General features: G+C 58.7%; 1 protein-coding gene across 19 annotated transcripts in view; it reads left to right on the forward strand.

The window, feature by feature from the left end:
• Window positions 1–24,636, forward strand: part of SRCIN1 (SRC kinase signaling inhibitor 1) — a 77,333-nt gene that overhangs the window by 18,147 nt on the left and 34,550 nt on the right. For 11 of the 19 annotated variants that reach the window (XR_001299583.3, XR_014820406.1, XM_084983073.1 and 8 more), the window contains 3 exons: window positions 11,479–11,780; window positions 15,392–15,490; window positions 22,351–22,374. Coding sequence is in view for 17 of the 19 variants with exons in the window: in XM_084983073.1 (XP_084839199.1) it covers window positions 11,479–11,780; window positions 15,392–15,490; window positions 22,351–22,374 (425 nt within the window). In the remaining 2 variants the exon portion in view is untranslated. The remainder of the gene's footprint in view (window positions 1–11,478; window positions 11,781–15,391; window positions 15,491–22,350; window positions 22,375–24,636) is intronic. The other 8 variants (XM_021067074.2, XM_084983072.1, XM_021067075.2 and 5 more) reach the window with 5 other exon arrangements.

Below are 24,636 nucleotides of genomic sequence, written 5' to 3' on the forward strand. Positions count from 1 at the left end.
CCTGTGGGGGGGAGGGGTGATCAGGAGCGCTGTCATTCACAGCCAGCCTGTGCATTTACCTCAGCATCCAGCAAGCCGGGTACTGAGTTCAAACATCATCACTCCGGATGGAGAAGTGGATTTAACTGAGACGAGAAGGTTGGAGTTTGAGTCTTGCAGATGGAAGGCAAGGCTGTTTATTTCTCCCCTGCTTTCCAACCAGCACTCCACTTTCCCGGGTCCTGCCCTGGTGGGACGATTCAGGTTAGACAGCGCAACTGAAAGATGTCCATGGAATCCCATCAGGCTTCCTAGGTCAGTCTGGACCCAGGAGTCAGGCGGAAAACTCTGAGTGTCCTCCTTCCCTGGATGCCCCCCCATCTTCCAACCTTCCATCTTCCGTCTCTCCTGGTACTAACCTCAACACCCCTAGGGAGGGATCATAATGGGATGCAGATTTGGCTGTTGTTCCCAGTTGGCTTGCAGCGCAGTAGAGGAGCTAAGCTGTCAGGTGAGGACTGAAACTTGCAGCCCAGCAGCCCTGTCCTTTATCCTCCCGCAGCAGGTGGAAGCAGATCCAAGGCCGGTGGGCCCCTCTCCCTGGTGCAGGAGGCTGAGCACCTGTCGAGGGAGACAAGGGCTGGGGTGCCAGGTCCAGGAGGAGCATCCCAGTCCTTGGCATTGGCTGGTTGGGTAAACATTAGTCAGAGTGGAGTGGCCTTTATTTCAAGATAAAATCTAAACACATTAGGGAGGAGACCCTGAACTTGGCAAAGCAGGAGAGGGGCCAAGGAAGCTGTCTGTCTGAGAAGGGGCGGCAGCAGCACTCAGGGTGGGCAGATGGGGTCCCCACTGTCTTTCACCCCAAGTTGGAGATGCATTGAGCAGGCATTTGAGGAAGCCCCCACGTGCACTGCACTCTGTTGGGGGTCTGAAATGTACCTGGTGTGTGTGTATGGGCACAGGGCCCTGTCTGTCCACGTGGCATCTAAGATGGCAGAGTGGTGGGTCATGGTGGCATCTCCGCAGTGACCTGGTCTGGGCTGAGCCCCAGTGTGCCACTCTGCCTGCAGATGCCTGTGGTGGAGGCCTTTGTGACCGGGCACACATGTGTGAGCCTGGGCTGGGCCCCGGGGGTGCGCCATAGTGCACAGGTGTGATGAGCAGAAGTGGCTGCCTGTGGGAATAACCATCATGGCTTAGCAGTAACTAACCTGACTAGTATCCATGAGGTCGGGGTTTGATCCCTGGCCTCGCTCTGTGGGTTAAAGATCCAGCGTTGGGGTGAGCTGCAACCCCGGTGTAGGTTGCAGACGCAGCTCGGATCTGGCTTGTTGCGGCTACAGCTCTGATTAGACCCCTAGCCTGGGAACTTGCATATGCCCACACAGCCTGCGCTGCCCTAAAAAGACAAAAAAAAAAAAAAAAAAAAAAAAGAATGAGAATGCGTGGGTGCCTGTGCTTGGAGTCTGCGTGGTGGCTGAGGGAGCCGTCTGGGTGCTGGGGTTGTGGGGCTGGGAAATGCCTCTTAGGTGAGGCTGATCCCATGAAGGCCGGGGGCTGGGAGGAAGTGGGGGAGGGGCCAACATTTCTCAGCGCCCCCCCCCACCTCCCCCGTGAGTCCCGGGTATTGACAGCACTTCCCTGTTGGGAGATGGGGTGGTGGCTGGGCCCTCCATCCCTCAGCATCAACAGATTGGTCCCTCCCTCCGGGCGCAGGGTGCCTCCTTCTGCGCATGCTTTGAGCCTGAGGCCGCCTTGAGGGCGTGGCAAAGGTCCCTTGGCCACACCCCCTGCCGTGGCGGCAGACCTGGGGGGCTACGCGTCTGCCTCCCTCGCTCCCCACCCTCTCCTTCCCTTCCTCCCGGCCTGTGTTCCTCTCCGCTGCCTCGCCAGGGAGATGTGGCGCTGACAGGACACCTTCCCTGGGCGCGTGACGGCGGAGACGCTAGGCGAGGGTTAGCTTGTTAGCGCGGGCTGTGTGGGCACACGCCAGGGCTGTTCCCAGCTCTTCCAGCGACGGCTTCAGACGAGGGTGATGTGCTCCCCTTTGCCTCTCCGCCCCCTCCCTTCCCGGGGACGCCAATTAGCCAGATCTTCATTAGGAGCTGGAACTCCAAAAACTCTGACAGTGGAGTGAAAGGACGTCAGGCGATTGGGCAGATCCGGAAGGAGCTGTTCCCCTAGGCTGGTGCCTTCTGTGCAGTGTACAACCTACATACCCGTCCCAGTGTTAGTTGTTGTTGTTGTTTTGTCTTTTTGCCATTTCTTGGGCCGCTCCCACGGCATATGGAGGTTCCCAGGCTAGGGGTCGAATTGGAGCCGCAGCCCCCGGCCCACGGCCAGAGCCACAGCAACGCTGGATCCGAGCTGCGTCTGCAACCTACACCACAGTTCACGGCAACGCTGGATTCCTAACCCACTGAGCAAGGCCAGGGATCGAATCTGCAACCTCATGGTTCCTAGTCAGATTCGTTAACCACTGAGCCACGGTGGGAACTCCCAGTTGTTTTTAAACAAATGAAAGGACTGAGGCTCAGGGAGGCTGCTGAGCTGCTCAAGGTCGCACCGTCAGTGGCAGAGCTGAGTTTGAGCCGAGCTTTCTCACCTCCAAATGGAGTGATATCAGGCAATGGCCCTGGCTTTGCCCGTTGTGGGGAGGGCTGCAGGGAGAATTCCGAAACTCGTGTATCTGAAATTCTGGGCAAGAGGCCAGCTTCTTGGCCCTTTTGCAAGGAGGGCTTGGTCTCGTCTGAGGAGTATGGTCTGGATGCCACATGGGGGACCCGGATTTCTGTGTGGGGAGCATCCACTGGGCTGGGGTGCGGCTGGACTGTGACCCACAGCTCTTGTCTCTTTGGGGCTCAGGTTATCTGCTTCGGCTGCTGATTCCTCCTAAGGATGTGGTTAGTCTCTGCCCTCCTGGGGCCTGGGGCCTGGAGAGGGGCTCCCCTGGCAATTGCCTTCTGGGAAGTGGCATAGAGGGGGTGGAAAAGTCCTTGTCCCTGGAGCCAGGATGCCTGGGTTCCATTCCTGGCTCTGCTTCCAGCTCCTGTATGACTGAGTCAGGTTTGCTCTCTGGGCCTCACTTTCCTTGCATGAAAACGCATTTGGCTGCAGGGAAAGCAGACGCAGGCAGGGCTAACCAGAACAGTCTGAAGCCTTCACTCTTCTAAGAGATTCGAGTGGAAGGGAGGGAAGCCTCTCCTCACCAGGGTTGGAGGGCTGCTGTGCTGTGTGCCCTGTGGACGTGGGGAGTCGGAGGGTGAGAGTCGGGGTGGGGGAAGGGCAGCAGATAGCCGGGAACAAGGACTCCACAGTCACACAGAGCCAGCGCGGCTGGCAGAGACACCACTGAGGCCATCTTTAATGGTCTGCAGGTCTCCGCCCCTACTGCTGAGGTGGCTTGTGGTTCTCTTCCCCCCTCCTCGTTCTGTCGACAAGAGCACCCAGTCGGGGCAGAGTGGTGCCTCTGCCAACAAGGGGCCCCCCGTCTGAGGGTGGAGGCGAGGGCCTTGCCCTGAAGGAGCTTCTAATCTAAAGATGTAAACAGGGCCCTCGGGGAGGAGGCACAGGTCGTGCCCAGTCCTTTGGACACGGAGACAAGGCTCCGACCTAAGTGAGTCTCTAGTCTGATGGGGGAGACAGGGGCCTGGCTGTGGGGGGTCCCTAGTCTAAGGGGGCAGACAAAGGAGTCCCACCCTGTCCCACCTTGTCCCACCCTGAGGGAGGATCCGTGGGTCCTGCCCTGGAATGTGCCCCCTTTGAGGGAAGAGGCCCCTTCCCGGGGGCTCCCAGTCTGAGCGAGGGGACAGAATCTGCAGGACAGAGTCAGCCCATGGACGGGTGAGAAGGAAGCAAGGGGGGGGAGGTGGGGGGAGCATCTGGCTGGGACAGCGCCCGCCCTATCCCCAGGGAGCCCAGCACCCTCTCTCTCAAATTCTCTCTCCCTGGGGAAAGCCCCAGAAGCTCTGCTGGGAGCAGCTGAGACCCAGGCAGGTGAGCTCTCCCTCCCCACAGCCCTGTCGAGGTCCTTTAATTAGATTCTGACTCGTTTACCAACTAAGTGGCCTTCGGTGGGTTTTAAATCTGCACAAATTGCTTTGTGTTTTTCTGCCCGTGTGAGGTGGTGACTGGCAGTGCCCTGCGCCCTCCCCTGCCTCCTGGCTCCCTCTGGGGCTCTGTGGTCCCCACCCCACTTCCCCACCTGAATCTAGATGCCCAGCTTCCCTGGGGGCTGGGGGGTGGCAGGGCTCCCTGGGTATGAGGGTAGAAGAATCCAGGGGGCGTCACAGGCCACAGCCCCCCTCTCACCTACCAGCCTGGGGAAGGGGGTCCACACAGCAACTTGTTCGCTCACTCAGCCTCCCTGGTCCTCGGTTTCCCTGCTGTACTGTTGGGAGAACGGACCCACCCCAGGCCCTTCACCGTGGCTCTGTCGGTCAGTGCTGGGGGTTGAGGAGGGGACACGGGTGTCAGCAGCCAAGGACCGTCCTGCCTCTGATACCCTCTCACCTGGCCCGGGTGGTGATCCATCGTGGGGACGGGCTCCGCCTGGCCTCGTCCCTCTTCTGGATCCTCCCTCTCACGCCTGGGCGACCGGGGAGCTGCTTTCCCTGGGGACATGAGGATGACGGCTTGCCTGGCCTTGCCCGCCTGCTCCCAGGCTGCGGGAAGTCACCCTGATTGTCTAACCATCACCCCCATGCTTTCAAGTCTCCCTTTCCTCGCAGGCGTCTCTTCCATGGGCTCCCCTCCCCCTTCTTCTCTGTCATCCCTCCCCACCCAGACAGACTCTCTGGAGGAGGCCTGACCTTCGGGGAAGTGGGTCTGGGTTGCGAGGGAAGGGGGACCCAGGGGGGCAGGTTTGGGGGGTTCCATGCTGAGAGCGGGGACGTGAAGCCCTGTCCTTGATCCTCAGTGCAGCAGCCTCCTCCCCTCTGATCCCCCCTCATCCCAGCGCCCGCCCCCACCTCCGAGGCTCTGCTTGGAGTGACAGGAAGACTCGACAGGGTGCTGGGCATTGGCAATTTGGGGGGATATTACACAGGAATGTTTACAGAAAGGCAATTGCCCGGAAAATGACTTTGGTTGCTGTGGTATGGGGCGGAAAAGATGGTTTGAGAAAACAGACACAGATGGGCTTCTGCTCCAAGGACCCACAGACAGACAGCCAACGGAGTGAGGGCCACGGGCATACAGAGAGCCCAGCGCCAGGGTGCCCAAAGACAGGGAGGCCAGTTTCTCCATGGGGGGAGGAGCGGGGAGGTGGACGGATGATCCCCTCACCTCATCCAGGTTCCTGGAGCCTCTGCCAGGCTTGGCCTTTGTCCTCTGGCCTCTGACCTCCCAGCACAGTGTGCTTCCTGACCGCAGCAACTGCCCAGCAGGATGGAGTTGTCAGGCACAATCGATGGTGGCAGTCGCCTTGGGGCTCCTTCTGGGTGACTTGGGCTCCTCTCGCTTTGGCTGTAGTTGGTGGCACTGAAGGGGGTGGGGCTTGAGCTGCATGTGTTCAAGTGTGTGTGATGACTGGGGGCAGGGAGGCCAAGGTCTTTGGGGTCTGAGCCCGGCCCTCCACCCTTCCGGCAATCTCCATGCACCCCTTCCCTTGCCCTGCTGGTGGGCTTCACTGGGATCTAGCCCAGCCCAGGGACCCTGTGGGCCCCAGGCAGTGGATGGGGGCACGCGTGTGAGGTCTCTCAGGTCCCCAAGGGAGGGGCCTCGTGCAGCCTCCCCATCTCTAGAGAGAGAGAGCTGGGGACCTGAACTCCCGGTCTTGGCTGCAGGGCTCTCAGAGAAGCCCTCTCTTTTCTGTATTTGCTCCTCCGTCTACTTCCTCCCCTTCCCCTCTCTTCTTCCCTCTCCCTCCCCACCGCTCTCCTCCACACCCTCTTCCTTGGGAGATGATGTCATGGGTAAATATTGCCCAGTGGCAGCCAGAGGACAGAGTAGCTGGCGACATCTGGGATAAAGACGCCAGGTGGGGAGGGCCTCAGTGGCTAATGAGACAGTGTCACTCAAACCTTGGGATCTTAATTCTCATCATGAGTTACTGTGATCTCATATAAAAGAATGCAGTGGAGGATAAAAATAAATCGGGCTCATAAATAAGCGTGGAATTTGGAATTGCGGGAACAAATAACAATGTCGCTCTCTTCCTGAGCACCTGCGCCTTTATCCGCAGCCGGCCACTGGGGGGCGCCCACCGCTCCCTGGGTCATCCCAGCCTCTGGTGGGCTCACGTCCTGGTTGCCCAGGCTGGGAAGGCTGCGCCGAGGGTGACCAGAGGCGCCCCCCCTTCCCTCTCTTCCCTTCCCCCTCATTCTATCTGGATCTCACCAGTCCTGGGGTTCAAACCCCGTAGCTTCAGTCTCTTCAGGCTGGGAAGGCTGCGCCGAGGGTGACCAGAGGCGCCCCCCCTTCCCTCTCTTCCCTTCCCCCTCATTCTATCTGGATCTCACCAGTCCTGGGGTTCAAACCCCGTAGCTTCAAACCCCTGAAGCTTCAAACCCCAGCTTCATTATAGCTGGTCTTGCACACTGAGGATACTTGGAGAGATGCAAACACTCCCACCCCAGCTTATCTCTGTGATTCCCCCAGCCCCCATCCCACAGGGGCTCTCAGTCCCAACACCCCTTCCAGCAGTGTACCCCAACTCTGCTCCCCCCCCAGGGTCTCCCCACTTTTCCTCTGCCCTCAGAGCCCCCTGCCTCTCCACCTCACAGCCTTCCATTGCCTATGTCTCTGCCCCGATAGAACCCAGTCCTGCAACCCCTTCGAAGCCTCCCTGTCTCATCTACCCCCCAATCACCCCCCTACACACACACACAAGACCCCTGCCCAGATAGATCCCTCACCAGCCCCCTGCCGGTAAACAAGAAGCATCGATCTGCTCAGAGCTGCTGGTGCCCAGAGCCCACTGCTTGCTAGACTCAAGCAGTCTAGCAACTCTAACCCAGGAAGCTATCTGCTGGGTTTTTTACTGGGCTGCTCAGTCTGGGGAGGGTGAGGGGCCTTGGCGGTGGCTGGAGCAGGTGCAGGGCTAATGGGAAGGCTGGTCCGCTGTCCCAGCAGAACCACGTCAGGGAGTGTCTTTAATTCCAAACCATGCGCTTGCTCCTCAATGTCCTGCCAGCTCCTCCCCCAGGGCCCAGGAAGGTTTAGAGGCCAACATCCCCATTTTACAGATTAGCACCCTGAGGCTCTGAGAGGGAAGAGGCTGGCTGACCGAATGGATGACTAAAGGAATGGCCAACCTTTAGTTGGGGGGCCCCTCGAGGAAGGAGCTGACTCTAAACCCAGGGTGTCTCTGGCCTGGTTTTTTTCCCCCAATGTTCTGACCTCAAGTGCCCAGGGCTGGCTCAGCATAAATTCATGTCTGAGCCCTCAGAGCCCTCCAAGGCCTCTTTCTCCCAAAGGTAACAGGATGGCCCCCAACCCTGAGTCCCAGGCCACTGGGACCCTGCAGAGAGGGGAGAATTCTTGACAGAAAGGGGGCTGGGACTCCTGGATTATGCAGGCACCTCACCTCTTTCCCCGAGTCTCTGTTAAATGAAGCCAAGGATCTCAAAGGATCTTAAACAGACTCTACAGCTTTTCGGGCCAAAGCCCCCCACGCCTCAGGGAGAGCAGACTGTCTCGGCTACCTCTCCTCTCTCTCTGCCACCCCCTATAGAATCCAGTTCCTGCCTCACCATCACCCTGCCCTCCATCACTGCCTGGGCACCTGAGGGGTGAGCCCTGATGCAGCCCCCTCCCCTGCACTGATTTATGGGGCCGTAGTCATCAAAAAGGCTGTGGCATATGTCCCCTGTGTGGAGCCTCCGCCTCCCCGCTGCAGGCTCTAGCAACCTGGACCCCTCCTGCCGGCTCTGTCTCGGCTCCTTTAACTGACCTGGGAGAGCCTGGGTGACCTGGGAACCTTCCCACAGTCCCTGCTCCTCTCAGGCTGGCAAACGGCTTGCCCCACCGTGGATGCACTGAGACGCCCACCCGAGGACCCAGGGAAGGAGGAGCTGGCATGGACGGTGTGAGGGGGCATGAGCATCCTTTCTGGGTCCAGGAGGGCAGAAGGGCAGGAGGGCGGATGAGAATTGGACACCTTTCCCAGGGCACCTATGCATATCCGGAGCCCTGGCAGGCACAGTGAGCCTGGCTGGCTGGCACAGGGGAGATCCCTCCCGTTCAGGCAGGGCTCAGACTGGGCTCTAGAGCTGGGCTTCCAGCAGTGAGGCCCTGGGCAGAGTTCACCCCACCCTGGGCAAAAGGAGGACTACAGAGTGTCCAGGGTGCTTGGCAGGAGGGTCTTTTCCTGCTCGGTTGTGCCCCATGAGGTTGTAAACTTCCAGCTGGTGGTGAGGGGGAGTGGAAGAGAGAGGTTAAGGGTCATGGGAGGCAGCCCCCTGCCTCTGATTGGGGCTGTTTCTTCAGCACCCAGAGGACCTCCATCCTGGCCCTCCTTCTTCTAGATGATTATCAGGTCACTCCCTTTTGGCCATATTTGCTGGCCACCGTGGGTTGCCACCAGCTTCTCAAGGGCAAGGACTAGGTCCCCATCAAGGTCACCCTGGGGGGAGTTCCCGCTGTGGCAGAGTGGGTTAAGAATACAACTGCATGGAGTTCCCGTCATGACTCAGTGGTTAACAAAGGATCCAGCATTGCTATGGGCTGTGGTGTAGGTCGCAGACGTGGCTTGGATCTCACGTTGCTGTGGCTGTGGCGTAGGCTGGCAGCTACAACTCCAATTGGACCCATAGCCTGGGAACCTCCATATGCTGCAGCTACAGCCCTAAATACAAACAAACAAAAAAACCACAACTGCAGTGGTCCGGGTGCTGTGGAGTGTGAGTTCGATCCTCGGCCCTGCGCAGTGGGTTAAAGTGGGTTGCCGCAGCTGTGGCTCAGATTCAATCCCTGGCCCAGGAACTTCTATATGCTGTGAGTGTGACCGTAAAAATACAATACAATACAATACAGATGACCCCAGGATTCCTAGCCTCAATCGGGGGTCAACTTTGGGAACTTCCTCCCTCTGAAGGAACATTTGCACTCTTAATCCCTATGTTCTTGGTCAACTCACTTTGAACTTACTAAATTTTTTTTTTTTTTTTTTTTTGTCTTTCTGCCTTTTCTAGGGCCACTCCCGCGGTATATGGAGGTTCCCAGGCTAGGGGTCCAATCGGAGCTGTAGCCGCCAGCCTACGCCAGGGCCACAGCAACTCGGGATCCGAGCCACGTCTGTGACCCACACCACAGCTCACGGCAACGCTGGATCCTTAACCCACTGAGCAAGGCCAGGGATCGAACCTGCCACCTCATGGATCCTAGTCGGATTCATTTACCACTGCACCACGGCGGGAACTCCCTAAATTTTTTTAAAAGGAAATCTTATCTCACTACCTTCCCAGGAACGTATCCATGATATCAGTAGTTGGACCTTCTGGTTGGTTTTGTAAAAATTCTTATGAAAATAAAGGCATAACTATTAAACTATGGAACAGTGGTCCTTCCACAGCCCCCTCTTGTGTATCTGGACCCCGTTTTGAGGAGCACAGCAGAGGATTGTGACTGTGGTAAGAGGGACACCGCCTGGGGGAGGGAGGAGGGAAGGACCCCAGACCCAGTGCCAGGTGGGAAGACAGCAGGTAAACCAGACAAGGAAGATGCCCAGTGCTGGTGGCGGTGTCATGGTTCCATCAGGAAACACTTGTCTTTTGGCCAGGAGGGTGTGGTGGGAGGGGGTGAGGTGAGCCTATAAATACTGGGTTCAAATCTGGCGTCTCCCACTCACTGTGGCTTTGGGCATGTCACTCGACTTCAAGCTCCTCTGACCTCAGGAGCCCCATCTCGGAAATGGGGCCGCAGTCATACCCCCGCACCCAGGGTGTTGGGAGGTTTGAAGGCCCTTGGAAGCTGTGGAGCCCTGTGTCCAAGGGAGCCATTCTTCCTTTGGCTTTGATGGGAGGTGCTGGGACCTCTGGGTGGGGGGGGGTCTATCCCCAAGATCTCCATGCCTTGGCCACAGCCCAGGGAGGGAGGGGGCAGCAAGGGGTGGCATATCCTGGACTGTGGCTGAATCTCCTCTTTCTTCCTGTGCTGAACAGGAGGGGACAGAGGCCTGGCAGTGGGCTTGATGACCAGTGGGTACGTGGAGGGAGGGGGCCGACAAAGGAACCTGGCTGGGTCCCACCAACCTCAGCCCCTTCTCTTTTTGCCCCAGTCGGCCCTGTGAATGAGCCCCTGCATCAGGGCGACCGCGTCTGCTACAGGGTTTGATGGCCCCCAGACCTAGTGACCCTTAGGGGTGCTGCTTTGAGGATGTTGGCTTGTGAGGCCAGGGATATGCTGGGGGGGGTGTTTGTCTCTCAATGGGGGTGACTTCTGGGGATGAAGGAAAAGGGCACATATGTTTTATGCCCAGGAATATGGCTCAAGTAAGCCCAAGCAACTTCTCCCACCCCGTCACCCAGGTGTGGGTGACACTCTGGAACCACTGTCCCCTGCTGGGTTGTGAGAAGGCCAGCGTTGAGGCTGGAGGGTGGGATATGGCAGAGCTGGGCCTGGGGCAGCCAGGACTCTGGCTGGAGGGTGTGGGGGGAGACCTCAACCCCCGGCCTACTCTTTTTTTTCCGCTTCTGTACTGTCCTTTGTCCCCTGTGCGTCCTTATAGATCTTGAACTTGTCTGCGTTGGGAAAGGAGACAGAAGGAAGGGAGGGGGGCGGAGGGTCTGACAGGGGAGGGGGGAAGGCTTGAGCTGTTCTGTCTGCTTCCTTTAAGTTTGTCTCCGATCCATCTCTCACTGTCCTTTCTGTGCCCAGCCTCTCCTGTCTGTCTGTCTGTCTGTCTCTGGGGAGGGAGGGGAAAGGGGGTCCCGTGCCCCAGCCCCAGGGCCTCCATCTCCTTGGGAACCCAGAGGGTGATCTTTGCCCTCATCCACAGGCTCCCTCCCCCCATCCCCTGGCGTATTTCCTAGTCCTGGCCCCTTTCCAAGCTCGTCTGGGGGAGGAGGCTCCCCCCCACCCCCCCACCCCCAGCCCAAGAATGCTCTGGAAAGAAAGACAGTGCAGCTTCCTCTCCACAGCTTTCAGGAAGCATCTACATGGAAACTCCCTCCCCCCCCCATCGCCTCAGCATAAAGAAGGAGGAAGGGGCTGTAAGGCTAAGGAGGTGCCCAGGACTCCTGCTTCCAACCCTTCCTTGGCCTTAAAGGGCAGCACGTCACCATCAGTCATTACCGTCCAAACCCAGGGGCAGAAGGGCAGAAACCTGGACACGGCCCTGGCTCCCCATCCTCTCCCAGCACTGGACTCACTTTCTACCCCACCCCCACCTTCTACCCTTTCTGCTCCTAGTGGGCGGTGGGCAGCCTCTGCCTCAGCTTACCCCAGGGTCCTCTGACTGCCCCCCCTCCTCGCAGTGACCCCAGTGGGGGATGGGCAGTCCCAGGCTGGGCACATCGTGACCCCCGCCGCCATCCCCCGTCTCCCTTCTCGCAGATCCAGAGCGGAGCAGCCCCCCCATGCTGTCTGCGGACGATGCCGAGTACCCGCGGGAGTACCGGACCCTGGGGGGCGGGGGCAGCGGGGGCAGCGGGGGCCGGCGCTTCTCCAACGTGGGGCTGGTGCACACGTCCGAGCGGCGGCACACGGTGATCGCCGCCCAGAGCCTGGAGGCGCTCAGCGGGCTCCAGAAGGCCGATGCCGACCGCAAGCGCGATGCCTTCATGGACCACCTGAAGAGCAAGTACCCCCAGCACGCCCTAGCCCTGCGGGGTCAGCAAGACAGGATGCGGGAGCAGGTGAGTGGGGCCGGACGGTGGGCTGTGGGCGGGGGTGGTCTGACCTGTGCTCCCCCCGCCTCCCCAGGCTCATCCTGATTCCGAGGGGGGTCTGGGGCAGAGAGGGGAAATGTGCAAGTCCAGGAACCGCAGTGGTCAGCCTTTTCTGGAGCCTGGAGAGGAGTGGGTGGGGCTCAGCTACAGACCTCTGCCTGCGGTCCTGGAACTTGGAGCGTGGGACCGGGCAGAGAGAGGGAGAGAGAGAGAGATCCCAGGCTGTTGGACTGAGCAGAGGAAGGCTGTCTCCGAGGCGGCAGAGGGAGTGGTGGGAGGAGGAGGGCACAGCCTCCTGGACTGACTGTTCTGAATCTGAGCATCCATTCAGCCTGTGGAGTTGAGACCTTGGGGTCGGCACCTCTGTGATCTGGCCCCTAAAGGAAGGTCAGGCCTTGGGAGCTTCAGAAGCCTGGGTCTGATGTGTCCCAGCCAACGGAGCCCAGAATTCCTGGGGCCTTTTCCCTCCCCCACTCGGTTCCTTCCCCCAAACCAAGACTCGCTGTGTAACTTTGAGCTAGAGGACTCCTCTCTCTGTGCCTTGGTTTCTCTCTTGGTCTTCAGGAAGGCTTAGACAGGAGTCAGGGCTCCTACCTCTGGTCCAAGAGCTGTCTGTTTCTCTGTGGGGTACACTGCTTCCTTGGTAAAGCTCTCCCAGATCCTGGGGTTCCTGGATGCCTCTCTGCATCCAAGTATGGCAGTCTTGCCGGTAGGAAAGTTCTTTCTTGGGATTGGCCATCTACCTACAGTGTCACTTTGGTGAGGGGCCTTGACGGCTGCTGCATGTCGGCTGTCGAGACTCAGGCATTGTCCACTCTGGGAGAAAGGGCTGAGGGGAGGATGGTACATCCCCTCAGCATCCTTTCGGTCAAGCCTTGAGATACCAGTCCCTGCACCCACTCCTGTCTGGCTTTGTCCCCCTTTCCAAGTACCGTTGGGCGTGGCTGGGAAAGGGGGCGAGTGTGCCCACCCCCATCTTCACTGGAGGGAACAAGGACACCCTGGTGCATCTCTGGTCCCTTATCTGCCCCTGATGTCACCTTTGATTCTGTCCAGCTTTTACTGCTTTCCGGCTCTGGAGTCCTCCCAGGAGCATAGCTGCAGATGGGAGAGATCTGGCCCACTTGTTCAGAGGCACTGGTGATCTAGATGGGGTGAGAGGATGGTTCAACTTAAGTTGAAGGGGCAGAGTCAGGGAGTTCTTGTCGTGGCTCTGCGGGTTAAGAACCCCACTAGTATCCATGAGGATACAGGTTCTATCCCTGGCCTCACTCAGTGGGTTAAGGATCCCGCCTTGCCGCGAGCTGTGGTGTAGGTCAGCCGCTGCAGCTCTGATTCAACGCCTAGCCCGGGAACTTCCATATGCTTCAGGTGCGCCCCTAAAAAGAAAGGGGGGGCAGTGTCAGTTGGAGGAGGGATTGGAAGAGAGGAGATCAGGTAGACAGGCCTGGTCAGGGAAGGCTTCCTGGAGAAGGAGGTACCTCAACTAGGCTGAGAAGGATGAAGAGGGTCCGAATAGTTGTGGTGGAAGAGAATGCTGCTTTAGGAGGTAGGGAGAGGGTAGGAATGGAGCATAGGCCAGTGTTGGCTTGGGGACCCACATAGAACTTCACCTTCCTGATGCAGAAGGCTCGGGGTGGGAGGTTGCGGGAGGTGTGGGGGCCAAATAGTGGTGACCAGGAGGGCCATGGTTGTCTGTAGATTAGCTGGCATATAAGTGATATATAAGAGGGGGCAAGAGGGGAGGGATGGAGGCAGGGGAAGGAGAGGAGGAAGAAAGTTTCTCTGCGAGGATGAAGGGAAGGGGATGGGGTGGGAGTGGGGTGGAAAGAAAATGAGCAAGGTTTGTTTGCTGCCTGGATCCAAGAGGCAAAGACAGAAAAACCTGGGTGGTGGGGAGATGTTGATAGCTTTGCGGTGGAGGCAGGGGGTGTTTTTAAGAGGGTTGAAAGAGAAAGTTTGCGGAGGGACAGGAATATGGGAGATGCATTTGAGAGGGGGTTAGGCGTTTCACAAGGATGTCTGTCAGGCACCGAACCTACAGCTCAAGACTCTGAAGGCATCACAGCTTCAGGAAGAAGGTTGAGCATGATCTGGGCAGAAATGGACGTGGGACTTGGGGAGCAGAAGTGGTCACCAAACAGAATGGAGTCCGAGAGCGGGGAGGGCCCAGGATGGATGGGGAGAAGGAACTGGGAATGAGGAGAAAGGCCCAGCAGGAAGGCCCCCTGACCTTCCAAAGTTGGGAGGGAAGGGGAGAGAGAGAGAGACAGCCATTGGGCCGGGATGGGCCAGGATCAGTGGGTACCAAGGGTGTGGAGAGCTCCTTTCTCACGCTTTGAGGAGGTAACAGCCGGTGTCAGGGGTTGAGGAGATTGGAGATGGTGAGGGACCGGGACTCCTGGGCTGCAGGCCTGTCTGGGGAGGTTTGGCCAGAAAAGTCATGTAGACAGCCGGGAGGGTGGCCTCAAGGGGCCTCAGGGCTGTGAGGGAAGACGTGGGTGTGTTTGAGGGCCCCCTTTGTGTCTGGCATGTTCACTGGCACGGAGCAGGCGCTGAGTAGCACTTAGTAAATGGGAGTTCCTGTGTGGCTCAGGGGTAACAAACCCAACTAATATCCATGAGAATGGGGGTTTGATCCCTGCCCTGGCTCAGTGGGTTAAGGATCCAGCATTGCCAGGAGCTGTGGTGTGGGTCATAGACGTGGCTCGGATCCCGCGTGGCTATGGCTGTGGCTTGGGCCAGCAGCTGTAGCTCCGACTCAACTCCTAGTCTGGGAACCTCCATATGCCACAGGTGCAGCCCCCAAACAGAAACAAAAACACACCTTAGTAGAGGAATCAAAGCTAGAGCACTCATACACAAACTCATGCCTTTATTCATTCATTCATTCCCTCCCTTAGGGTGGAAGTGGGTAGAATCTAAGGCTGCTTCACTTACCTTGAATGCTTGGTGCCTAAGCCTAATGCTGGCTCTGTGAATGTGTGTGGGGTGACCAAATGAGAGTTGGCTGACTTTGAAGATGCTGGCGGGGAAGAGGACCTGGAGGAATCAGAAGGGGATGGGTCTTGAGCCTTAGGTGTGGTGGGGGAGAAGAAGCGTCGCCTCCCCTAGCCAGCAGGGAAGAAGTCGGTGCCATGGGGGCAGAGGCGAGCTGGGGCGAGGCCCCCTGCAGAGTGGTCCCATGTCTATGGGGTAGGAGGTGACATCTTCAGTGAGATGGGGCTGAAGAGCAGGAAGAGGGGAGCGGGGAGGGACAGCTCCATTTTGGAGGGTACAGAGAGGCAGTCAGGCATTGACTTCACGGGTATCTGTCAGGAAAGGTCTTATCCTGGCCTCAAGGAGCTCCCCCCGCCCCCCGCCCCAGCTTGACAGGAGAAAAGGACCTGGAAACAGGCCCAGGGCCCTGGTGAGAGACCCAGCCTTGGTAAGGAGCCAGCCAGTGTGGCAGGGTCCCCCTGCGGTATGAGCTCTGTGCCCCACTTGTCCCAGGAATCACCCCTGCCCCATCACAGCCCCCCCCTCAGCGGCTCCTGCCCGCTCCCCCTAATGGGGTGTCCCCCCCTTCGCACACACAGGTTGGCGGCTGGACCGTGGACCCCGTGTGCCTCCTCAGCTCCCTCTGCTCCCACCTCCATGGCGACTCCGCCCCCTCCGGGGCTGGCCAGCCGGCCCAGGTGAGTCACCCGCCTCCACCCCGCCCCCCAAACCCATGGCAGACTTGGGCTTTGGGGGGGATTTTTTTGGAGGGGGGATACCCAGGATTTCCATTTTGCATCCCTTTCTCTTACGTAGAGCCCTCCCCCATCTTCGGGAGACTCCTGTGCCCTGTCCTCTCCCTTTCATTATCTGATTCCACCGCTACCTCCTCTAACCTGTGGCCAAGTTTGGCTTTGCGGAAGGAATTTTTTTTTGAGGGGGAATGGTCAGGGTAAAAAAAAAAAAATTTTTTTTTTTAAATCCGTTTCTCCTTTAAAAAGGAGTCCCTCTCTCTCCCCTCACTCCACTGGCTTTCAGGAGTCTCTTGTGCCCTGTTCCCAATTCCCAGCTCCCACTGCAGATTTTCTCATTCCTCCATCCCCCCCCTCCCCTCCATCTCCAAGCAGACCCAACCTTCCCCTGGTGTCTCACCATCAGGAAGTCCATCATGACGTCTCTCTCCCACCCCTCTTGCTACGTCCAATGCTTAGTTTCAAACTCTGACGAGGACCTTGGCATCTAGCCATTTGTTCTGAACTTAGTTCCGGATTCTTCATCATGCCTCAGTTTCCCCCGATGGAAAGATGGACAGGGATGCCCTGAGACAGGATCCAAAAGGGCTCGGGCTCCCAGCTCAAGCCTGGATGTCGCTGTGGGAGGCAAACATGCATCTGAAGGCGCACAGGGGAGGAGAGGTTAGGGAGTCAACAGGTCAGGGACAGCCCAGGGAGGACCTGGGCTTGAAGGTGGCAGAGGAGGTATGGTGGCAGAGAAGCCAGTGAGTCACATAGATGCCCTCTTCTCTCTTCCTCCTGTATCTCACTCCCCCTGGAGAGGGGCAACGAGGCTTGACTTTTTCGAGGAGAATGAAGAGAAGGAAAAATGGGACAGCTTAGGAGAAGACGAGGCTCCAGAGCGTGGACTTTAAGCTGAGTGTATCTCAAGTCTCGCTACCGATTGGCATGCTTGGCATCACTCACAGGGCACCCAGCCCACTTCTTTCGCGGCTCTTAGCCGGATCTTGACTGAACAGAGGTGTGTCTCCTTCCAAGGCTGGATGCGCAAATGGGATGGCCACGTGTGCACTGGAGGTGGAGGTGGGGCTAGGGCAGGGATGGTGATAAGCCAGAGGACAGGTGCGCACCCCAGAGGGAGCAGATGGAGCATCCTGAGTTGGGGTGATGGAGGGAACTGAGGCTGGACTTGGCAAGCTCTGTTCTACCAGGTTATGGGGTTCCAGGCCTGTCCACATCCGGAATCTGCTCTGATGGAGGAAGGGGGAGAACTTGAAAGGACTCTCACCCCAGGGCTTTGTGGGTACAGAGAAGTGGCTGCGCACAGGATTTTGTCATCACTTTATACTTAGCTCTTAGCGCACTTCCCATCCCCCACGGCTGGGTCTGAGGCTCCTTTTTGTAAAGTGGGGGACCAGAGACGTTTGGCAAATGCCAGAGTTAGACAGCAGAGCAGGATCAGAGGCCATCAAGGACATTTAGGCATCCTAGGCCTCCCAGACCCGGCTGGGAATTGCCTCACGGGAGAGACAGCAGGGCAGCTGCACAGCTGAGACCCTGGTGGAGAGAGGCTGTAAGCTCAGAGGGTGGCAGGTCGGCCCCTCTCCTCCTGCAACCCTAGGCCAGACCGTCGGGGGTGGGGGCATGAAGAAGACCCTGGGAGGGGCCCAAAGGCTTGATTCCAAGCCGCAGCCCCTCCCCCACTTCCACTAGGCTGTCTAACCTCCCTCCCTCCTGCTGCAACCCGAGTCCGGGGCGGCGGGCCGGCGTATCGGGTGACCGCGGCGACGCAGCCACCAGCCTCCGCCGTTCCTCGGCGGGGCTGCGCCGGCGGGGCCGCGCCGGGGAGGGGGCCGGAGAGAGGATGTGCGCGGCGGCGCGCCGTGCCGCGCCAGGTGGAGTCGCGGTTACCGGGGCGACCGGGGCCCGGGCCGGCTCGGCGGCGGCGGCGGCGGCGGCAGCGGCGGCTCTCGCATTGCAGCAAAGGGCACCGGCGGCGGCGGCGGCGGCTGCGGAGGAGGCCGGGGCAGGGGAGAGGCCGGGCAGGAGGGAGTAGGGGGCCGCCCTCCCTCCCCCGCCTAACACGGGACCTGGGGCTGGGGGCCCGGTGTATACACCTGTGGCCGCAGGTAAGAGGGAGCGGCTGCGGGGGCCGGGGTCGCTGCCTTGGGTTCCGCGGGGCAGGAGCACCGAGATGGGGTGCCCGCCCCACTGCTCGGAGGGGCGGTCCAGGGGTGGGGGGCGCACAGACCGTTGCGGTTCCGGGTCCCTGAGAAACGCCCCCTCCCCTCCCCCATCGTAATCGCAGCCTTCCGCAGGGCCCCGGCCCCCACCCCGAAATGCGGCGGGCGCCCCAATCGCAGAAAGTCATGACCTTTACGCGGTGCGCCCTCGCCCCCGGCTCACCGCAGGTCCCACAACACCACCCTCCTCCTTCCACCCCCCCCTCCCGCCACACACACACACACACACACACACACACACACACACACGCTCAGCATTGAGAAGGGGTAGGAGGTGGCCGTGTGGATGGGCACACCGGGGAGAGGGCCAGGGGTCGTGCACGTGCGTCTCGGTGGGAGGCTGGCGCCCTGGGGAGGGGGCGCTTAAGGAGCCCCAGCCTGGGGGGAAGGCGGGTGTTTACGAGGACGCGTGTTCGTTCATAGGAGTTGAGAGGTGGGTGTGTGCGCCGGTGCACGCGGGGCCAGGGAGCTAAAGAGCGGGGGTGCGACCCGTAGGTTGCCCTCCCTCTCCTGAGGATGCGTCGTGGTCGTCGTAGTGGTGCTGCTGGTGGGGCTCGAGGTCAGGAAGGGGTCACGCATTCACCTAGTCTGCCGGGGACGTCTGCCCAGCGGAGTGGAGAGACCTCAGCTGGCTGGGCTGAGGCTCCCAGGGGACACGGCCCCGCCCTCCCAGGGCACCGCGAGGGGGAGAAAGGACCAGCTGCAGCCGGACGGACGGAAGAACCCCACCAAGGGCGCCTGGGGTGGATGAGGGAGGGAGTTAACTCCTTAGCCCTCAGGAAGGGAAAAGACTCTTTCCTCTTCTCAGCGGGGAATTTGAGGACCCCTGGGCTCTGCTTCCTTGGCACCTCCACTGGGAAGCTCCCCTTCCTGCCTTTCTCAAAGCCTCCTCTCAAGAGTGGATGGCTGGCTTCCATCTTCTCCTCTTAGATTTTGCAAACACCCCACCCCCTTCTTCCTGCAAGTGATTTCCCCTGAAGGGTCTCCCCTACTTAACCCTGTCTCACCTTGTCACTGTCCTCTGGGAAAGTGAGGACCACCCCGCCCCCACCCCATGTGGGGGAGGGGGACAGCTTCCCCCTTGTACTGGAGGTTTCTGCTGGAGCTGGGGAGCCAGAGCACTCCTGGGTCCTGGCTGCCCTCTGCCCTCTTTCCAGTGTATTTCTGGTGCTGGGACATTCCCAGGGAAAAGCCTAGAAGGCTGAGCGGTGCTGGGTGCCGGCAAATGGCAAGTGGTGCCAGACCAGGGTATGCAGATAGCCCCCTCCCCCTGTGGCTGGTCCTATTTTCTTAATATTCATTCATGGCCAGATACGTGCTGAGAGCCTGTATACCAGGCGCTGTGGAGGACAGGGAGGGGGGAACAGCCAGGAGGAGGGCGAGGAGAAAATGCTGCCGGAGGTTGCACGGGGCGAGTTCTACCTCAGCAAACAGAGGAGGAGCCCTCTGCTCTCAGTCACCCAAGGCTGTCCCAGGGGCTTAACACCCTGGAAAGAGACAGAGACGGGATGGACCACATCCCCAAGGACCTCTCCCCACTACGGTTTTTTTCCCCTCCAAGGACTCCGAGTTGCCAGGAGACTCTGTGTCTCACTCCTGGTGGGGCCACCATGAAAGAGGATCAGCCTTCCCACTTTCCAGAGGTGACAGAGGGGCGGGGATGCGCTGTGTGCTCTACCAGCCCGAGCCCAAAGTCCCATGGCTCTGACCTCAGCCTTGCTCCAAGTTCGCCAAGCAGGAAAACAGCAACTCTCCCATCTTTACCCTCCCGTGGTGCTGGGCTGGCCTGGCCTGTGCCACTGATGCCACACAGTCCCCTCCCTCGGCCCCAGCTAATGATCCCTCCTTTCCAGCTCTGACTGCCCCAGGGATGGTGCCCGGCCTGGGAGCCTGAGGCAGCCCCATGTTGAGGGCATAGCTAGTGTCGCTGTAGCCGGGCTCCCTCCCTGTCTTCCTCTTAGAGTCAGGAGGACCCCAGCCATCCACACATACCGAGTCCGCCCTGTTGACATTTGGGGGCAGAGGGGGGCATCTTCTGCTTCTTTTGAATCAGGAGGTCACCGACCTGACACATGATGTCTGGGGCCAGTGGCTGAGGTGGCCAGAGGCATCGTGACCTAGCTGGTGGGGGAAGGAAGGATGAGGCTTTCTCTTTCTATGTGTGTGTGTAGTGTGTGTGTGTGTGCTGCTTTGTGTGTTTCTGCAGCTAGGGTGGGTTGTGTGTACATACGTGTTAATGGGGGTCCATGTCTCTGTGTGTTTTTGTGACTCCCTAGGGACTGGGGGCCAGTGTGAACGTGCCACAGTGCCTCTGTGGTTCTGACCGGCGTGGTCCTTTTGGGAGCACGTGTGAACAAGTCAGCGTCCCGTGAGGGGGGAGTATGCATGCTTTTGTATGGGAAGGTTGGTCCACGTGCGAATATTTCTGTCTTTGAGATTCCTTTTGGTTCTGGGCTTGTTTCTGACCCTGGAGGGCTTTGCTCCAAGAGCTTGTGTCCCTTTGTGGGTGTGTCTTTGTGGCGAAGTCCTTATCAGAGGATGTCTGAGAGTCGGAGAGTCTGTACACTGTTCTGTGGGTGGCCTGTGTGTACACGGTGTGATCGTGGCTGCAGACCAGGGACGGCAGCCTTTCTGCAGAGCCGTCCATCACCGCCCGGGCTGCAGACATAACTCTCATCCCAAACCTTCCTGTGCCCTCTGCCTGGCTCGGCCTGCCCAGCCTCCCCTTCCCATGGCCACAAGCAGCTGTGGCTAGAGCCTGCTACTCCAGCCCCTCGGCCCCTGTGGGCACCCATGGCACCCATGGGTGGCATGTGCCCACAGACTGTTCCAGGCACAGACTAAAGCACAGACTTTGCTGTGCCCTTCTACTGCCTGGCTTGTGATTATTTTTTCCATCTGTTGGAGCCAATCCTGGGGGCAGAGGCGGGGATGATGGCCCAAATGGGATGATCCCGGTAAGGAAAGTTCTTCGCTCCAGTCCTGGCCTGGAATGACCTCCATCCTAAAGGTCCGAGGCCTCCATCCCAGCAGGGCCCCCCTCCAACTGCTTCTTGCCGCTAATGTATTCAGGCAGCACAGGACACCCTGGCGTGGTGTCCTCCCCCCATCAGGGACCCTCTGTGTCCCTCTCCTCTGCCAGTGACTCTGAGGCCTAGGGAATCTTGTCTGCTGGTGCCAGGCACCCCAGGGGCAGGCCATCTGCTGCCTCTGTTTTCCTGCTGAGGCTGGCACCGGTCAGCAGGGTGCCCTCAGCTTTGCCAAGAACCAACCCAGCCTCCGGGCCACTCCTCCCTTGTCTTTAGCCATCTGGAGGGACCTTCTGGTCTCTGGGGAAGCCAGGGTGACTCTGGGTTATTGTGAATGAGGAGGAAACTGAGACACCCCCGCTCCCCGTTCTAGGGGTACTAGGAGCCCCCCTCTCTCATCAGTCCAGCCGCAGGAAACTGTCGATGCTCCTTTGCTGCCCATGGCTCCCCATCCATGGCCCAGTGCTGTGGGCTGATGGGCATCTGTCCGCTTTCCCCTCTAAGCCAGGTCCATCAGGTTACACAGGCCTCTGTGGCCTGGCCGTGGCCCCAGACTCCCTCTTCCACTCCCAGCCTCCTGGGGTCCAGTTCCCATCCTGCTCTGTTTCACTCAAATGCTTTCTGCTTGTCTACCCAGTTAAGGTTAAATTCTTTCTTTGGGCATTCGAGGGCACTTCTCTGGCCCTAGTCCCTTCTTTGCAGCCTCATCTGCTACTTTCCCGAGCCCCGTGCCCTCTGCCAAGCTGGACTAGTCCCCCATCACACCCTCCACCTGCCTGCCCCAGCCCTCTCCCTCCGCGGGCTCCTCTGCCTCTGCTCCCAACCTCCAGCTGCTCATTTTTTCAAGATCCAGCTCAGGAGTTCCCGTTGTGCCACAGCAGAAATGAATCTGACTAGGAACCATGAGGTTGCAGGTTCGATCCCTGGCCTCACTCCATGGGTTAAGGATCTGGTGTTGCTGTGAGCTGTGGTGTAGGTCACAGACGTGGCTTAGATCTGGCGTTGCTGCGGCTGTGGTGTAGGCTGGCGGCTACAGCTCCGGTTGGACCCCTAGCCTGGGAACTTCCATTTGCTCGCGTACAGCCCTAAAAAGACAAAAAGACAAAAAAAAAAAAAAAAAAAGATCCAGCTCAAATGCCACCTCTTCTGGTTTCCCTGGCTCACCACACCAGATGCCATTTCTCTGACCCCGAGGCGCCGATTCATCTCTGCCGATGTCTCCTGCGTTTCCTCTGTTGTGGTCATCTGTGTCTTTTCCTGCCTGTGACTCTCTGAGGACAGTTTCTGTGACTAGATTGTGTGGCTTAGAAACATCTGGAGTGTTTCTCCCCTGCCCCCGGCAGCAGGCCTGGAGCCTGCTCAGGGCCATCTGGGGTCTTAGTAGAGAATGGGATGAACCAGGCCCTGCTCCCTTCCTGTTCCTGGGAGGGTGGAGGACCTGCATCCCAGGGCTGAGTGCTGAGCGCTGAGCGCCAAGGGTCTCTAACCTGCCCCTGATCCGACTCTCCCCTCCTGGCCCCTGCATAACCATCTCTTCTCTTATTTCCATCAGCAGCCAAACTACTGGAGTTTCAAGGTCAGTGTGCAGTGCTTCTGCTTCCGTGACAACTGCATGTGCTCTCCTGCCCCCACCCCTCCCTGCACATGCTTTGCACAGGGGTGTGCGTCTGCAAGGGACGGGCCGCTGTGGGCAGTGGGCCATGGGGCTGCAGTCTGGGGCTGCTGCTTTGAGAGAGTCTGGGTTCCCCAGCCAGGGGCCTGTAGATCCGGTATGGGAGCATGGGCCACCCCTGCTGGGGATCTGGGCTGGGAACACACAGGCTTCCCCAGGACCCATAGGGTATTTGGGAAGGAGAGAGGCATTTCCCCTGCCTGGAGAGACTGCTGGCTCTGCGCTAGGGACCTGGACCACCGCATGATTGTATTGAGGGAACTGTTCACTGAATTCAGATTTCATCTTCCAGAGACACCCCGTGACTACAAATGGGTCCCTCATCACTTTCTTTTAAACATTTTTTATTTTTATTTTTTGCTTTCTAGGGCCACATCTGCAGCATATGGACGTTCTTAGGCTAGGGGTCCAATTGGAGCTGGAGACGCTGGCCTACACCACAGCCACAGCAATGCCAGTTCCAAGCTTCATCTGGGACCTACACCACAGCTCACAGCAATGCTGGATCCTTAACCCATTGCGTGAGGCCAGGGATCAAACCCACATCCTCATGGATACCAGTCGTTTTTGTTACTGCTGAGCCAGGTCGGGAACTCCCCTCATCACTTTCTTATTTTCCAATATGGGGAGCTTGTCAGTGCCAGGCAAGAGACTCACAGCCCTGTGTCCCCAAGCCTGTGGCTTAAGTGGAGGGCTGAGCTCAGGGGTGGTGCTTCCTGCATCTTCTGGAGAGACTGAACTGTCCACAGCTGGAGGGCTGTCTGCCCCCTCCAAGAGCATCCTGCTGACCCCAGGGGAGCACCCTCTGGTGCTTCTTCCATCTTCTCTGGCGCCCACGCTCAGACCTGAGCCAAGTTAAACCTAGGATGCTTGGGTTCTGGAGTCTCTGGTCCCTCAAATCCGAGGCATCCTGACAGCGAGTGGGAGCTATTCTTTGCAGACTGCCAAAGTGTCACCTTGCTCCAAGCATTTTGTTTGCATGCATCCTTCCAGAGAGAACTCCTTGAACTCCCAGAGAAACACGGGATCAGAGTCAGGGAATCAGGCATACAGCCTTTTCGGGGGAGGCAGTAGAGTGTAGTGGTTCAATGCATGGGCTCCGAGGGCCAGGCTGCCTACTGGTGAATTTTAGTCAGCTACTAACTACCTAGGTGACCTGGGGCAAGTTCCATATCTCCCTGAGCCTTGGTTTCTTCTCTGTAAAGTGGAACTTCTGTATCATAGAGTCATTGTAAAGACAGAAGAAACGCAAGACTGCCTGTCCTAAGCACAGTGCTTGGCTCGTCATGAGCCTTACCTCCTTAGCTGTGATGCCAGTTTGATTCCCAAATCAGAATCACCTTGGCAACGTGTCAATAACTGAACCCCAGGCCCCAACCCCCAGAGATTCAGAATGAGGGGCCCTGGAAGGAGGGTTTTTATAGAGCTTCCATGTAATCCTGCCCCAGCCTATGGATGTTCTTTGGGAACCTCAGATCCTAGCCTGCCTGCCCCCGCTCAAGGTTCCATCTGCCAGATCTCTCACAGGGAGTCAATGGTTCCTCCCAGGAGCATCTCCAGGGACCAGCGCTCACTGCTTCCCGTCTTTGGGAAGCCCTTTCCTATCTTTGGGGAGCTCTGCTTGAATTCCTGTTTTGTTCCCTTGCCATCTCCCTCATAGCCAGGAATTCCTGCTAGATGTCTCACTAAAAAGTGTTGCCCCAGCCCAGGGCTGGAGAGAAGCGCTAATGGGCGCTCTCTCTTCTCAAGAGGGTTCTCTACAAAGGCTGTAAGAATGGAAAGGTGCTGGGACAATCAGGATGGAGACAGGAACTGGCAGGGCAGGGAATGTGGGCTTCTCTTTTCCCAGGGTTCCCTGGGCGGAGGGCCACCTTCTCAGTCCCCAGGATCCTAGCCCCCCTGCATTCTGACCCCTGTTCCATCTTCTTATGTGTAACTCACTTGTGCCCCCAAGCCTTGTGGCCATCCCCTACTCTTCATCCCTGCTTGCTGCCTCATTCTGTCTGAATTCTGTAGCCCCTCATCTCTACTAGCCGGGCAACCACTGACCTTCCAGTTGCCTGGCAACCCCATGACCACCAGACCAGGTCTGGTTCCTCACACTGTGATGAGAGAGAGGGCGCAGGCTGGCCCTGGTATCAGCCCAGAACGGATGAGCTGCAGAGT

This window comes from Sus scrofa, chromosome 12 (genome assembly GCF_054392235.1).
Source record: "Sus scrofa isolate SSC_HxYL_T2T_F1_AM1 chromosome 12, Sscrofa_HxYL_maternal_Yorkshire_Landrace_v2.0, whole genome shotgun sequence".
NCBI classification, from domain to species: domain Eukaryota; kingdom Metazoa; phylum Chordata; class Mammalia; order Artiodactyla; family Suidae; genus Sus; species Sus scrofa.